Source organism: Sebastes umbrosus, chromosome 1 (genome assembly GCF_015220745.1).
Source record: "Sebastes umbrosus isolate fSebUmb1 chromosome 1, fSebUmb1.pri, whole genome shotgun sequence".
NCBI classification, from domain to species: domain Eukaryota; kingdom Metazoa; phylum Chordata; class Actinopteri; order Perciformes; family Sebastidae; genus Sebastes; species Sebastes umbrosus.
Genome location: NC_051269.1, coordinates 30,403,011 through 30,421,068, shown reverse-complemented (window position 1 = coordinate 30,421,068; position 18,058 = coordinate 30,403,011). Strand labels below are relative to the sequence as shown.

The 18,058-nt window shown below is 43.2% G+C and overlaps 1 protein-coding gene across 7 annotated transcripts in view; it reads right to left on the bottom strand.

Moving 5' to 3' along the window:
- foxp4 (forkhead box P4) overlaps positions 1 to 18,058 on the bottom strand; it is a 114,062-nt gene that overhangs the window by 52,123 nt on the left and 43,881 nt on the right. For 6 of the 7 annotated variants that reach the window (XM_037772195.1, XM_037772213.1, XM_037772204.1 and 3 more), the window contains one exon: positions 3,432 to 3,518. In XM_037772195.1, coding sequence (XP_037628123.1) covers positions 3,432 to 3,518 — 87 coding nt within the window. Of the gene's footprint in view, positions 1 to 3,431; positions 3,519 to 3,690; positions 4,084 to 18,058 lie in introns of those variants that run through there. The other variant, XM_037772231.1, reaches the window with a different exon arrangement.

Here is an 18,058-nt window from a genome sequence, read left to right as displayed (position 1 = left end):
AATGTCTGGCTTCACTCACTCCATCGCTCACTCGCCCCTCTCTGTGGCCGACGGATGATTGCTTCAATTACAGCGGCTGAGCGCAGTCGCTGCGATTTAAAAATGATCATAAAGCTGGAAATTATAGTAATTGAGAGATTTTCTGCGTGCCACCTTAGCAGGCAGGTTAGTTGTGAGGTCTAGTATACAACTTCAGTGCTGCTTTGTTGTTCGTGCCTGTGTGTCTGACTGCGAGGAAGCACAAACACACACACACACGCAAATGTAAATCCAAGTGTGTTTGCAGGGAACGTGGGGCCATGTGAGCTGACAGCTCAGACAACAGAGATGTAGCGTGGATGCCCTGGAGAGTACAGAGAGGCTAGCCAGGCCAGGCACCAATAAACAAGACAAACAAGACAGATATGGAGAGAGGAGGGGTAGCGTTGTGTGTGTGTGTGAGTGAGTTCAAAGACAGAGAGAGGGAGGAAACGTGTATGAGGCAGGTCGACTGAACCTGCGTTTGACCTCATACTTGTGGGAATACTGTCACAGGTTAATCCCTTGTCAGCGTTCACACAGTTCCTTACACTTCACTGCTAAACAAAACAGATTTACATGTTAACTTTCAGTTCCCTCTACATGCACGCTTTCTCTTACTTCCCCACTTTCTACCTCTTATGTTCTTTTTAAGATGAGTCAGGGAGAGAAAACTGTTGAAACATCAGCAACATTTAATTAATATCTTCGCCAAAGCAGAGTAGTAGAGTCCGATATGTGTTTTACCCAGGTCAGACGGAGGCTCTGGTGACACACACTGACCCATTTGGATCGACCACCAATGTGGATTCAAACCATGTGTGTCGGTCTGATAAGATTATAGGAAGGAAAGCCAGAGACTTTAGGTGAACGGCTGAACTACTGTGACACATGTATTAAAGCCTTTACACACTGGAAGCGTGACGAATATATGACACGAAAAAATACAAACTACTCGCCTGCAAATATTATATATCTAGGGCTTTTATTGTGAAAGGTAAGAACAGTAAAGAGTGTACGGTCTGCGCTGCCTTTGTAAAGGTTGAAAAGAGTAATAAAGTTTGACGTTGTGTTCAGGACTACGGAGCCTCTGTGTTGTTAATTCATAAATATAGGCACATCTCAACCCGTTCCGCACAACGTGAGTGGTTGATGACTTTATTTGCTCAGAAAACCGGCCTTGTTTCGCCGCGTTAAAGTATTCATGACAAAAAGCAACAGTTTGAAAACATTTTATTAACGTGCGAATTAATTGCACGAAACAAAACGCCTCGCTGTGTAAAGGACTTTAATATTAATTTAGGCCACATGTGCACCATTTTGTGTTGATTTACAGTATAAATGCAATATTTAACAATTCAGATCTGATATAAAACAGTATCTATTTTATTCTCTTGCCCCTTAAAAGTCACCATGTAATTTCTCCAACTGACAGTTTCTATCCAAAGTAAATAAAGTGATTCGGATTCCAATTCGGGTTTTGATTAAAGTGTAATCTGCAAGATCCTCCTTTTTTAAAATGTTATTTCATTTCTGACATCTTCAGTAATAAGCAGTCATTAATTCAGTGGCATTTTTGCACTTCCCGGAGGTCACCTGGCAATTAAACCGCATGGCCGACAATGAGAAATCTTTTTCTTTGGTCTTTCTGTTGATGAGTTCTAGGTGACTGCTTTTTTTCTTTTTCTTTTTCTGCTCCGTCATGGAGGCCACTGTAGTTCATACTAAACACACAGCTCTTCCTCTGTTTATTTTAAACAAACCTCTCATCCTGCTGCTGGACATATAAAAGGCAGTTTCCTGGAAAAAAACATGAGCCAACACCAAATATTTATGAGAACAAAATGCTTCCAAGAAGCTTTCATTTTATGTTCTATCTAGGGCTGTCAGTTGATTAAAATATTTAATCGCATGATAGTTAATCATACATTTTGTATCTGTTCAAAATGTACCATAAAGGGAGATTTGTCAAGTATTTAATACTCTCATCAACATGGGAGTGGGAAAATATGCTTGCTTTATGCAAATGTATGTACAGTATATATTTATTATTGTAAATTAATTAACAACACAAAACAATGACAAATATTGTCCAGAAACTCTCACAGGTTAGGGTTAGTTCAGAATAAAAAATACGCTCAAATCATAACATGGCAAACTGAAGCCCAACAGGTAACAACAGCTGTCAGTGTGTCAGTGTGCTGACTTGAGTATGACTTGCCCAAACTGCATGTGATTATCATAAAGTGGGCATGTCTGTAAAGGGGAGACTCGTGGGTACCCATAGAACCCATTTTCATTCACATATCTTGAGGTCAGAGGTCAAGGGACCCCTTTGAAAATGGTCATGCCAGTTTTTCCTCGCCAAAACACAGTTGGTACCAATGGATTCCTTATGTTTTCTAGTTTCATATGATGCCAGTTACAATCTCCAAACGATCGAATAGCGACCGGACTCGAAGGCGGCCCATCGGATTTTTAAGAGGTTACGTTAAAGAAATTAGTGGCGTTCAAAAAAATTAACGAATGCATTAACGCGTTATTAACGCATTAAATTTGACAGCCCTAGCTCTATCACTTACATGTAAATGTTGCAGCATATCACTCTAAAACATAATTTATCTGGATGTCATACACTGTATTATCTCCTTATAATGTGAAACGTTTTTTTCCCACAAGCACCTCGCTGGCTGCAGACACCGCAAATGAAATCTGAGCTCATCCTTGCTTCCGAATCACATCCGTCTTTCTCAGTCCCTTCCATCTCTTTCTTCATTCCCCATACTGTGATGGTCCGGCTGTCTGTTTATCATGTGGCACGTTAATGAGAAGAGCAGTGCGATAGCCAGACTGCTTGCTGCTCTAGTAGACCCAAGGCCCCACTTTATTGATATGAGACACGGCTACAAATCACACTTCTGCATGTACTCTGCACATCACATAATTGTAAAGAACTGCCAGAAGTAATGTCATGTGTGATATTCATCAACGTACACTGATAGTAATAATGTATGTGTGTGTGTGTGTGTGTCCTCCTCAAGTGTCTTTCAGTGGGGATCCTGCACTCCAGCTAACCCCACTCTCTCTCTGCTTACTGTGGAATTCAACTCTGAAAACAGCTCACTACCCAATCACTACAAAGACCTCATTCACACACACACACACATTAACAATCACACACACACATGCACTCACAGAAAGAGAGAGAGAGAGACACACAGACAGACAGACAGAGAGAGAGAGAAAAGTATGCGCCTATATCACACTGTGCAGTTGACGTGGCAAGTTGGTGAAGGCAAAGCTGCAGCAGCCAGGGGCTTAATATTATACAGATTCTGACAAAGCAACACTTGGGTTGAGCATATGTGTGTGTGTGTGTGTGTGTACATGCATCTGTGTGTGTGTGCTCTGACCTGCACAGGGCTCTGTTTGACCTCGTTGCCAGGGGAGCTGAGTCCAGAGGCCTGCTGGAGGAGGAACTGTCTGGCTGCCTGGAGCGCCTGCGAAGGAGAAATAGAGATGATCATCATGATTACAGTGAAATATTTGCAGAATTAAACAACAAAACACTCATAAAAGTAACACACCTTTTTAAAGTTACACCTTACTTCAAATGTTTTTAGAAAAACGCATGTGTGTAAGTTCAGTTCACTCATATACAATCAAACTCACACTCTCTCCTACTGGCCACTCTGTGCACCCTCTCCCTTTGCCAAGCTGTCAGGTCGGATTTCCTCAACTCGAGACGTCCACCTGGCGCACATACAGCACGTGTTTGTGTGTGTGTCTATGTGACTGAATTCATCCCAACTCATTCAAAACCTTCTTTAACTCCAAAATCTGACCAATCTCGTCCTTTCCATTCTTTGTTTCTCTGCCTGCCCTTCCCCTCTGATTCACTTTCTCTCTCTCTCTTCCACACCCCTTTCCTCTTCTTCCTCCTCCTCCTAATCTCCTTTCCGATGAAGGTGCAAAAGTGGGTTTTCCACATCCTCTGAGGCAGAAGTGTGTCAGCATTATCTCCATGTGTGTCAGTTGCACTGTGTTTGTGTGTGTCAGAGTGATGTAAGGAGCCGTTTGCCCTGATGTGCCCTAAAGAGCTGTGACTAACCACCACCCACCTCTTCGTCCCCCCGCCCACCCTCCTCCCGTTTCTGCCCTCCAGTGCTGCCCATTCAAACCAGTGACACCATCTCTCTCCAGTCTCCATTCCTTCGCTCTGCCCTTGCCGATTCATCCTTCCGACACCGCAACCTCCCACCGCCTCTCCTCTTATCTCCTCAGCCGTAATTGTATTAAAAACTGTATAAATATCTTCCTTTGCGTCATTACATTCCTCTCTTTTCTTTGCTGTGTTGCTTGTTGCAGCGTTAAAGAGTCGAGCTCTCTATCATTAAGACAAATCAGACCCCGGAGGAACGGGCATTTTTGTTGGAATGTCTGAACTGCTCCTAAAACAAAACAAGAAAACACCCATCTCAAAACACAGGAGCCGCCTTACACTTACTGTAAGCGCACAGTCACACACGCACAGTCACACGCATGCTCACAAACACACACACACACACACACACACACACACACACACACACACACACAGCACCAGCACAACCTCATGACAGAGGTTAGAGAGGGGAGACAGCAGGATGCACATTTGCTTCCTCTGACTCAAAGGGGAAAGGTTCCTTAGTAAATATTGATTTATGAAAGTCCGTGTGTGTGTGTGTGTGTGTGTGTGTGTGTGTGTGTCTGTGTGTGTGTGCGCACACCACAAATTAACGGCCAGAATGAGGGATGTTCTTTGCTGTGGAAGCTCTTACTCAATCACGCAGCACCAGAAATCTGTTCTACTGCATCATTTCACAACCACAGAAAACTGTAACGCTGTGAAACGACGCGGCACACACACTTACTGTATATTGTCACATATTTAATGAATTGTCAAATTAGAAGCTCGGGGTACATTAAGTAACGTTTAATTACAAAAACAGAGAGGAGAGATTATAGAGGGGAGACAGAAAGAGAGAGAGAGAGAGAAAGAGAGAGAGAGAGAGAGAGAGAGAAAGAGAGAGAGAGAGAAGTCCGCCGTGCAGTCAGAGTGATGAAAACCATCTGTATCGAGCACACTTGCTACTTTTGCTGAGACCGCAATTAAAACACACACACGGACGTGGCTGTGGACGTGCCTACACACACACACACACACACGCATACACACACACACACATGTATTTTAACACTTTAACAAAAATCTTGGGAACCCCCTCCCATTTACTGGTTTGACCTCAGTCACAGACACACGCACACACACACACATAGAAACCCAAAAAAAACACAACCGCCCAGTTTGTTGGCATGTGGTGTGAATTACTCCTTGAACACCCTGTCTGCCCAAGAGTGAGTGTGTGTGTTTGTCTGTGTGTGTGTGTGTGCGTATGCGTGTGTGTTGGCAGGAGTTGGGGAGGCATGTCTGGCAACAATAAGGGACAATTCCACCCAAATTACCACCCTGATTACCACTATATTAAAGAGCCATTTATGGCTTTCATAAACGCTACAACCAAGCAGAGGTGATGCCTGTCTCCTCTCCGATGCCTGTATTCACGGACAAGAACTACCAACAAAGCCCGAGTGACTCTCTAGATATTTAAACTAAGTGTATATTGTGGATTTAGAGCCCGGTTTATTCAAATGTGCCACATCTAATAGGCAAAATGCTGATATCAATATACAGTGTATATAAACATTACTACATTTGGTGTCTGACTGTTCAGACACAAAGCATCAAAACTCTCTCTCACTCTTCAGATCTTCTATATGGTTCTTCTTTAGAAGACCTTATGAACAAAAAACAACAAATTAGACTATAAAACCATGAAATGAGGTTGGTTAGGTTTAGCAAAAAACATTGTTTGGCTTAAATTGACTATGTTGCGTTATTAAGCTAAAATAAAATAAGTGAAAGTTGACTTTTGGTTTCACACGGGACATAAACTGCTGTCTCCTGGGTGAAAGACGAGTGTCTGTTTGACCCATCCGCCACCTAGGGCTGGGCAATATATCGTTAATATATTGACATATGATATATCGAGATATGAGATGAGATATCCTCTTAGATTTTGGACAAGTGCATAAGTGTTGTCTTTTCCTGGTTTTAAAGGATGCATTACAGTAAAGTTATGTAATTTTCTGAACATACCAGACTGTTCTAGATGTTCTATTATTTACTTTCACCCACTTAGTTATTATGTCCACATTACTGATGATTATTTATCAGAAATCTCATTATATAAAATATTTTTGTGAAAGCACCAATAGTCAACCCTATAATATCGTTGCAATATCAATATTATAATATCAAGGTATTTGGTCAAAAATATCATTGAAAAACAAACGTAATCTGCGGTAAAATACGTTTCCCTCGTATTTTTCCCACAATTTTGGAGACAGGAAACAGGGCTGATTTGTCTCATATGTGTTTTGTATTAGAATACCCACATTAACTTGTCTACAAGTTATTGGAGTTAGTTCAGTGCCCCAAATGCAAAAGCTTTATTTTATGGGTATTTATATCTTCTGTAATTCACTGGGATGGGAGCACTGTAATTTGACAGATTTCATGGGTGAATAATGACTGAACGAACCTTGAACTTTCAACATATGAAGTGAGAACGAGGACAACAGGTTTGGTGCCGACACACACACACAGAGCCAAACTCTCTGATATCTACCTCGTCAAGAAGCACTCCTCTGCTTTGACCTTTCTCTTTCATTTCTCCTCTTCACACTCACTCTTTGCCTTTTTCTCTCTGTGACCTGGGTGAGCTGTAGCATTGTAAAGCATGCCCCCCCCACCCTCCACACACTCACACACACACACACACACACCAGCTCCTCCTAGACTCCCCCAGCCCCAACTCCCCGCTCCCCCTGTGGCATTCTTGGGGGCGCACTGCACCTTTAAAGAAAATATGAGGGAGGCCTAAGAGGGAGGCCCAACAACAGAGTCTTTGTGCTGCCGCGGAGCACACACACACACACACAAGCACGCACACACACATGTACACACATCAGTGGTGTCAGACAGGTTTTATTAGAGTGAGAGAGGGAGGGAGGAGGAGGAGGAAGGGGAAGGAGGGGTGAGGAGGTCACTGCTCAGCTTGGAGGCCTGAGAGCACAGTGTGTGTGTGTGTGTGTGTGTGTCAGGTCGGTGTGTGAGTTCTTCTGACTTGTCATCGCTCCCCTCTGTAAATCATCGCCTCTGACACAGCCTTTAATAACAGTGCATTTTTTAATTCAGCAGGGTCACACACACACACGCACACGCACGCACACGCACACACACACACACACACACACACACACACACACACACGCGCGGTAAAGGCAACTTTCTCTCCTTAACAGGATTCAGAAAAAATGGCTGACAACTATGTTTCTTTGAAAGGAGAGGGGGGGTTGGTGAAGCAGTTAGAGGATCCATTAGAAGAAAAAGGATAGAAATTTCATTTTGCTACGTGTGTGTGATGATCATGTGAGTGTGTGTGTGTGTGTGTGTACATGCACATGTCCTATGTGAAAGTGTGTGTGTGTGTGCGTGTGTGTGTGCCTGGCTCAGGTTGCTAAAGCAAACAGGTCTGTGTGTGTGATGAATCTGGCCTCTAATCCGCCCAGTGTGTTTGGGTGAGACGGGGAGAGAGAACGCAGGAATAAGCAAAGAAATCTAAACAGAGAGACGTAGCGAAGGAGGAGGGGGGGAGGCGAGGAGAGAGAGAGAGAGAGAGAGAGAGAGGGAGACAGGTGGGTACCATATGTTGGAGTAGTCCGTCAGCACAGACTGAGGTCCATTGTTGACGGCCGAAACGAAACAAACCGGTCCCCCTCCTACCCTCTCCTCCTCATCTCCCCCCGTAGATAAACAGCCCCCGGGGCAGACAGTGGGCTGTCCTTGAGGGAGAAGCAGGAGAAGCAGGAGGAGGAGGAGGAGGGAGTTAGGAAGGGCAAGGGGGAGGCAGGTGGTATCAGATTTCTTTGCTCTTAGCCCGAGAAGAAGAGAGTACAAAAAAAACGAAAGAAAGGAGCACAAGTGAGGGTGAGTGAGAGGTTCATTGTTGCATCTGTCCACGACGCAGCTAAACCAGGCTAGACGAAGCAAGTGATTCAGATGTTTCGGCAGCTTCGTCGGACGCAACAGCGCCAAACAAGTATCCCCTCTCCGCCTTAACCAGCTCAGCAGCCTGGGAAGAGAGGCTATAGTAACTCCTCCACTCCTAAAGCCCTGTTCTTCCCCAGGAGAGAGCGAGAGATGGCGAGAGAGGTAGATAGATACAGGGTGAAGACGTAGAAAAGAGCCCGTCACAGCCAGCTGCTTCTCCACAGGCCTGCACGCTCTCTGATTTTTGGATCAGCGAGAGAGACCGGGTTCAGAAATGAGCGGTGGATCTTCCACACCTCTTTCTCTCTATCTCCTTTCTGGAGTGCTGTCATTGAAGCTGAAAGCCGAGCTAAAGCTGCGTCGATGCTGCCGTCCTCCTGGGTCACCCCCCCCCGTGATCCCTTGTATCCGTTTGCACTGCGCTTCCTCACTTTAGCACCAAAAAAAAAACACCTCCAAACTCCCATAAACCCCTTTCCTCCTTTAATTTACTCTCTCCTCCTGGCTTGGTCTTTCTCTGCTAGCTTTTCTGCCTCTAAACCTCTCTCATCTTTGATTCCTTCTCTTTCTCTAGATGCTCAGAGGGAATCATGATCAGAGAAGATGATGAAACAAGACCGAACAGATGTAACACAATCTACAAAGCATGTAAATTTGTTAAAAGGATGATGATACTACAGCACCAGCAGCTCACCTGTGTTCAGAAGCCGGCCCCGGTATTTACACCCACACACACTGTGTACACATACGGCGGGACTACTGGAGAGGTGACAGTTAGTGGGATTGCTATATGACTTTGGGGCATGTGTGAGTGAAGGCTCGGTTACAGCCGCGGTGGAATCTCACGTATCAAATGCATCACTGTCAGTCACCACAAAAACCAGATTGCTTTCCCAGATCACTCCTACTTTCTTTCTCTCCGTCTGTATCACCCGATCTGTCTCTTGCCTTCACACTGCTTCTCCATATAATGCATAACTCACAAAAAGTTTGGCTGGCATTTCTCCAAGTATTCTGTCTTTCTTGTGCCCCCCCACCCCCCTACCCCCCGCTCCTCTCTAGAAATCTGTTACCCATACCCGTATACGCCACAGTAAATTCTGAGAGCAGATATGGGGTAGACGGAGGCCTAAAATAGATCGCCCGGGCCAATGGAAACCAAGCCTTGTGAATGCAGCTGTTGGCCTTATGAGAGGACCCTCGCCTTCCCTTGACTGTCAGACAAAGACCCACTACCGTGACGGCAGCTGTGGGTCTGGGATAGGTAGTTAAAAATAAAGCCATATTTAGGATTAGCACATCAGTATTTAAGGGATGGTTATAATTAGGGCAGTCAATCGATTGATATTGCTATCAAGCGATAATACATTAATCACATGATTGTCCTTATTTAATTGTGATTAATCGCAAATTAATCACACCTTTTTGATGTCTTCAAATTGTACCTTAAAGGGAGATTTGTCAAGTATTTAATACTCTTATCAACATGGGAGTGGGTAAATATGCTGCTTTATGCAAATGTGTGTATATATTTATTATTGGAAAATCAATTAACAACACAAAATAATGGTTAAAATATTGTCCAGAAACCCTCACAGGTACTACATTTAGCATAAATAATATGCTCAAATCATAACATGGCAAACTGCAGCCCAACAGGCAACAACAGCTGTCAGTGTGTCAGTGTGCTGACTTGACTATTACTTGCCCCAAACTGCATGTGATTATCATAAAGTGGGCATGTCTGTAAAGGGGAGACTCGTGGGTACCCAGAGAACCCATTTTCATTCACATATCTTGAGGTCAGAGGTCAAGGCCAAAATTTTGCGCAAGTTTGGAGCGTTATTTTACCTTTTTTGCAACAAGCTAGTGTGATACCAATGGATTCATTAGGTTTTATAGTTTCATATGATGCCAGTATCTTTCACTCTAGCTTTAAATCTGAGCACTACAGCCTAAAAATTGCAAGTTGCGTTAATGCTTTATTATCGCGTTAACTTTGAGAGCCCTATTTATAACAGATTTGTTGCATGTCGCATTTTAAAGCTGAAGCAGGTAACTTTTTATCATTAAATATGATAAAAAAGTTATTTTTATAAAACTGTCCCTATATCCTGACAGTAGTGCATGAGACTGGGTATCTGTGAAAAAAAACATGTTCTTCTGCCTCCTCCTAGTGTAATGGGACAGTGTGCTCCGGCTGGTGGGCAATGCTTGGTTTCGGCTCAACTGTTTTCAACATGGCTGCCGGGTCACAAACTTTCTTATTTTACAGCTAAACAGTACACTACAAGATGTTTCTGAAAACATGTGAGGTGAGAAATAGGCATTACAGTAACAGAATATTGATTCATATTTGATCAGCGCTGCCTAGTTTGACCGTTTGATCGGAGCTCACGAGTTTTGCCAGCAGTGATTGACAGCGGCTGTAGAGACAGCTCGGCTCTGATTGGTTGTTTTCCTTTGGTGCGGTGAAATCTTGCAAATGCCAATAGCAGCATTAGAAAAACATGATTTATTTCACAGATCTCATGCACTACTGTCAGATTATAGTGACAGTTTTATAAAAATAACTTTTTATCATATTTGCTCAAAGTTACCAACTGCACCTTTAAGGGTATAATAGATTTGTAACATGTCGCATTTTAACAATGAAGATAACTGCCTTGTACAGTTTTGTACGTTACTGTAAATTGCTGAGAAGATTGACAGTCTCGTAGCTCATTGTAGCTGTTAACCGTGCAACCATCAAGGCCAAAGTCTGGAAGTTTTTATCCCACCCAAACATTACAGGAGCCGATTTCACTGATGCTCATGTTTTCCACCAGACGTCCAATTTAATGGGAAATTTGCAGGATTATGTTTGGGTGAAAACGTAAGTTGCTCTGTAGCTATGAAGGGGGGTGGGTGGGGGATCTGCTGAGCAGGAAGCAGCATTTTCTTTGTTGCAGTAAGCAATAAGTGAACATGGTCTTTAAGTAATTGGAGAAACGCCAGCACTAAAACTAAATAACACTGTGTTTATAGTAATTACAACAATGTAAGAATTCATTTGTCACAAATATATACAGATTTAATGGCACATTGAAACAGTTAGTGCAACTATCATAGGCCGAAGGTGTAAGTGAACGGAGTGGTATATATATTGAGGGCAGATCAAGGGTTTCCAGGGGTAAACATACAGGGGTAAGGGGCAGCCTGAACCAAAGCCTGCTAAAGCCGCTCAATTTCACGGTGGGTTACAAATAAACTATGCTCTGCCCAGACTTCGCCCCTTTCCCCTGACTCTTCCTCACGTACTCCTCCTCTGTTTCTGGTATTAATCAGGTCTTTCCGGCCTCCCTCCACCAGCTTTCCTACCATTTGTTTTCGCTCATAGCAACGTGGACTTCAAACCAGTTGTCCACCAATATAACTGGGCTTAAACGGCGCTGAATACCTCAATCTGTTTAGGCCGCTGCCGCCGAGCTGGAGCTATCTGGGACACCTTCAGAAACACCAGCCAGCCGCGATCCCGTTCAGCTATTTAATGTAATGTTTCCGCAATATAAAGGCACCGTTCGAGAGCTGAGGTTTTAAAACGGCTGAAGCAAGCTTCTCTGGGCCCAGACTGACCATTAAAGAGAGGAAAGACCGCGTTCAAGAGCCAACGCAATAAAAACTCACAAAACTCCAAAAGAACTTCAAAAATATGCCGTAATGTTTGAAAACCCTGGCCGATTTTAGATTTTTTTTCACATCCTATTTTTCACAAAAGGGACCTGTTCTAAACTCCGGGGACCCTGCCGTTTTCCAGATGGTTCTCTTCAGTTCAAAACTGTTTTGTGAAACGAGAAAACCTCTCCCCTTCAACTATGTCCCTGCACTCATCTAATGTTTCTATTGATTCACAGGGGTATACGCGCAGTCATAAAAAGGAGCTGACTGAATACCCAGGACTGCTTTATATCATTACACAATTCATCATCATATACACACACACACACACACACACAGAAAGAAATCTATCTTCCTAAGGAGATGTTGTCAGCTTTTCTCTGTTAAGTGAAGGGAAAAGGGCAAAAAGAGATAGACAATTAAAGATAATGATGAGGTGAGCAGGGACAGAAAGAGAGAGGAACTCCCTTACTGAGATTATAAAAGCAGCTCCCTCTATACTGCAGGCCTCATCTCAGTCCAGGCGGCTAATTGATGGCAAATACCTCTACAGCAGTTTCCTTCCACACACACACACAAATACACGTCATACATTATATACACATATGCAGTTTCCCTGCGGTTTTCAACACAGCTCGTTTGGCAAGAGAGGAAGGTCTCACTCCAGACAGACCCAGCCCACAGCGGAAAACACACACACACACACACACACACACACGCACACACACACACACACACACACACACACACACACATAAACACACAGTGTACCTTGTAATATTTAGCCCTCATCTTGTATAAGGTAGGACAGTTAAGTAGTTTGGTCATGCTCCCGGGAAGACAAGGCCACTTAGGTGTTAGGTCTTAGCTGGGTGACCTGCAGAGTTTAAGCTGCTTCTTCTCTTGCCCAACGAGAGCAACTCCTGCGAGGCCAGACTGTGCGAGGCCAGCCCATGATGAGGATAGCACTAGCCTGGCAACCAGACCTCACATATGGAAACCGTTTAACTGTTATTATTAATATCCCAAAAAAAAAAAAAAAATCAAACTAATAACACATGCAAGACGCTGCCAAGACTCCGCTCAGGAGACAGAGGGAAAACACATACATACACAAACAGAGACTGTCTGCCATGTGCACATGCATATACAGACACACACACACACACACATAATGTACACACACAGACGCCTATTGGTTAAACAGAAAAACACGCTCCTACTCAGTGGCCTGTAAAAGTATTAGCCGGCCTGCCCCGCTTCGATGGAAATAAAACTCTTTCATGTTTTTGGTTCAGAGGGTTTTTACACCTGGTTGTGGCTGTGGAGATGGAGATGGACACACCCTCGCACCCGCCCTTACCACATATACACACACACACACACACACACACACACAAACACCGGAAGTGGGCAGGCACAACAAAGGCTGGCTGCTGTACAAGATGTAAGACGTACTAAACAAGAAGAAAAATCTTTAACTTCCCCAAATGAGACGCAGGGGCGTGTTCAAAAAAGGGGAAATGGGGAAGTGTGTGTGTGTGTGCACTGGACTATGCGATTTAGTAAGAGGGTCAATACAACCAGATGTGAACAGGCACATTTTTCAATTTAAAATACCTCAAAGCTCAGTAGGGGAAAGAAATCGATACAGCATAGTATCGCGATATTTTGCGTGGCAATATTGTATCGATACACTGACGGAAGTATCAATTCTTTATTATATAAACTATCGACCTCTTAATCTGATGGTCTGCCAGTCGGCCACTATTCTGTCTTTCAGAGGTTGTAGCGGGCTCAGTCTTAAAGCTGGAGTGAAGATACTGGTATCAAATGAAACTAGAAAACCTGAGGATTGATTGGTAATAACCAATGTCATTCTAGCTTGTCAGGAAGAAGGCTAAATAATGCTCCAAAGTTGCGCTCAAATTTGGTGAGGAAAAACTGGCATGGCCATTTTTAAAGGGATCCCTTGACCTCTGACCTCAAGATATGTGAATCTGAGTGAAAACTGTATCTTATTAGATAAAATAGATGCTGAAAAACGGCATAATTTGCAGTTAAAAAAAGGTAATACATCACAATATATCTTATCGTAATACTCAGCATATCGCAAAATGTTTAAAAACGCAATAAGATCGTATTGTGGCTTAAGTATTGTGATAATATTGTGTTGTGGGGCCTCTGGTGATTCCCCTAAAGCCCAGTACAATTTCAATTTAAAACTTTCGCTATTATTAAATTTCTTAATTTAACAATTTTGTTCAGAGATTTGGGAAAGCGGGGACTACTAGATAACTGTTACAAGTCCATCAGGACAAGTAAAAAGAGCAATGAGAAAGGTTTTAGTCACCCGTCACCAATTTATCCGATTAACTCAACCACTTATTTTGAAGTACAAACAAAAGTAAACACAATGTTGGTACCCAAACTTTTTTATGGTGAGGAGCAGAAAGTGTGCGAACTTTGACCTACTGTACCTCATGTGAGCTGTGTGTACACATAAAGTTTTTAACCTTCATTGTCCAATAATTGTTTCAGATAATAGAGTTAAAATGGGGTTTACCTGAGTAAAATCTATATATGTGTCATATAAAACTTTCCTTCTGTCCTTGAATGAGCATACATTTAGAGCAGTATTTATGACATCTTAATTTCATGAAGTTTAGACAAAGAAAAAGTTCTAATGAAGTTTCATAAATACCCTTATTAAAATGTTGGAGTATTTGTGTGAAGAAGCAAGAAGACGAAATCTAGGAGTTTGTCATTTGCTGATTTGACTTTTTAGGATTCTCTTAATGAGGGGACAAAGTGCTACCTTACTTTATCTAAAAAGAAGTTACACTATACTTACATTTTTTTTGTTGTTATGGAAAACTTAACCGACAAGACAACAAATGCATTCTGTCTGTCAGGTGGAAAAAAAAGCTGTCTCACACACACACACACACACACACACACACACACACACACACACACACACACACACACACACGCACACACTTTCCCAGAGCCGAAGAAGAAAGCAAAGAGAGAGAGAAGAGCTACATTCCTCTCCTCCTCCCTGTTGACTCTAATCTCTCCTTTAAAATGGCTCACACAAAGAACCAGCGCAGACTAGCTAATTAGCAACACTTTAGGCCTCTGCAGCTATTGTGTGCGTGGTGTGTATATATGTGTGCGCTCATTGTGTGCACCGCCGGGCTCTCGACTGTTTCCAGGGTAACTACTTGCCTAGCAGCCTTGTGAGCGTTGCACATTTTGTCTGTACCCTTCACATTCTCTCCTTCCCCTCTCGGTGTCCATCACTTTCTGTGTGAGTCCGGAGTCGGGGAATGAAGGAGCGAGGGACTTTAAGAAAAGAGGACTAAGATATGAGTATTTTCTGACCTGTGTGGGAGGGGGTTGTAAACTAATGTTCTCTTTTTTGAGTGCCTTGACCCTCGTGAACTCTGGAACACGGCATCTGAGCACACGTCAATTAAAACCAATTACGGCTGCAGCTTTTTGATACAGAAAGCATGGGACGGCGACCAACGTGTCCCTGCACACACACACACACACAGTCATACCCCTCTGTCACTGACTAGTTGTAGTAATGAGGTCATTCAGCTTTGCTCGCTGACCTACGACCTCTTAAAAAAGGCCTCAGTCACCATGGCGATACCTTCTGAAGAGCGAGAGTCAACAATCGACTTTTTCACCCTCTGAAACTTCTCCAGGAAGAGGTGTCCGTCCCCGCTCATGTGTGTGTTATTTACCTGACATCGCAGCTAGGCCTGCCCAGCGTAAAGTGCTTCCAAACACTCCCATGGCAACCAAACCCAACCTAACCCCTTCAGGTGCCCGGGGATGTGTGTATAAGTCAGTCTCCACAACAGAGACGGGACAAACACACACAGACACACATCCTTCTTCGGTTGGTATCTGTCTATTCTTGTCCCTGAGCCTCTCTGCTGGTTGGGTCAACCAACCGTGACTGTGTCCATGCCGGCTGATCTGGCCCGGTGGACCATGTCTACTGTCCGTCTACTCTTTTTTTCCACAAGACTTGTAGCCTTATAGCCTGCTTCTTCACAGCCTCTCAGACAATACACTTTATTGTTAAGTAGATTTTCACTCAAGTGAAAGTGAAAATTATGACAAATCTATTAACTATGATTTAAGGAACTTGTCAAACCATAGTTGTCCCTCAAGAACATCACCAAAGAACGTATATTGCCAAGAAGTGAAAGTCAATTGTTCGTTCCATTGCAGCATCAGCGCCCAGCAGAAAAGCTATTCGCCATTTTGGACTGAAAGCGACTACCGGATGCCAGTAAAACGTCCGCCTAAAAAGTGTTGTACAAAAGTAAAAAAATATATATTTCTATTCTATTGTCATATTCTACTGTGTTGAACAATAAAATATCATAAATATAATAAGCGTTTTTTGTCCAAAGTGGTGGCAGCTGAGTTTTGTATAGGGATGCACCGATACAGAGACCGGATCAGATATCGGGCCGATACTGACTCAAATAGCTGGTTCGTCGATATATTAAATTCAAATCTATGTTTATATACTATATATATTATATACTGGAATTTAATTCCTGTTTAAGTTTTGACCAATTTGTTGCTACATTAAAAGGGTTTACACTTGAATTTTAAGTCCTGTTAATGTTGAAGATTTTTCACTGAATTTATATCTATGTATTTAATCTATTATGTATTATATATTTGTCTATGTACTCAGTATCGGCCAATACCCAAAGCCCAGGTATCGCTATCGGGACTGAAAAACTCTGATCGGTGCATCCCTAGTTTCGTCTCTTTGCTTCTATACTCTTTGACATCACTCTGTAATTAGAGAGTGATAATGTATATGGAAGCGATAGAGAAAAGCAGAGAAATACAAAAGGGAAAGGACATCAATAGTGAGAACAAATATCACACTCCAACATTCAATGTCTTGGCTGGAAAAAGCAGTAAAAACTTTTTTTTATGGGCGCTCATAAATACAACATCTCAGCATCTTTGAATTAGGTCTCACTGTGAGCGATCACTGAATGAGAAACATGAGGACGGGGAGTCATGTGAAATACATTACAGACTAGGGCTGTCCTGGACCAAAAAAAATCTTTGTTGACTAACATCATACGATTTTGTCAACTAATCGATTCGTTGATTTAATCGACAGATCTGTCCACAAAGAATCAAACAAAATCACCATTTTAAATCTTGTGTTTCCCTGAGATGTGCTCAGAAGTTTCTTGTAAATAAGAAGGGGGCGGCCCTGTTAATGACCATTACATTTGCAGGTGTGGCATTGTGTGTGTTTTCGTCTGTTTACATGTATGGGATTTGAGTGCGTACGCCTCAAATCCCCCACAACCCTGAACAGTTCAAAGAATGGACGGATGTCTCAAATCTAAATACTAAGTTTTTATCAATCAATACGTGCAGATATATATGTAGAGAGATCGTCAGCGCAAGAAAAAAAGGGAAGTAAAAGTCAAAGACGACGGATGAAGGGACCTGCTGGTGCTTTTAAGACTCCTCGAGGAAGTTGGCGTTCTATAGGTCTCTTTGTATCGCCGCGGTAACAGCAGTGGGTGTTCCGTGATGCTAGGCAACCCGACTGGCCCCTCCTCTGTCTCAGCATGACCTCTGGTGACCTGCGAACTATACTGACCTCAAACATAAAGAGGAAGGCCTGGCCCAGACCGAGGGAAAGCTTTTAGGAGGTGACAGCACTCAGAGAGAGGCCTGGGACTGATTTACTGGCCCGCACACACGACGGACGTACACACACACACACACACATATTCACATGCAGACGGACATATAGACAGAAAAATGACACACGTGGGATACAACCTGTCATGCAGATGCACAAAACGCAAGTATAATGTAATTAAATTAAATCCCACTGCACTGACAAACTGGAAAAAGTGTTTTTCTTCACCTCCTCTTCTCCAGCCACCCCTTCACCTCCGTCTCCTCTGCACTCCTGACCTGAAAGTGAACTCTAGTGGGAGACCCGAAGGTCAAAGAGGACGTAATAGCTGTCCCAGTGACCAAAATTCACCTCCCATAATTTAGCAATGGCCGAGCAGCCGGAGCTATAGAATCGCATGTCTCAAAACCTCCCCGCCTCCATCCATACAGGCCGTAATTACCGAGCCGAGCCAATCTAACAGGAAGCCATACGTTATCTGAACCATCCAGCGTCTCTCATCGCCTGTT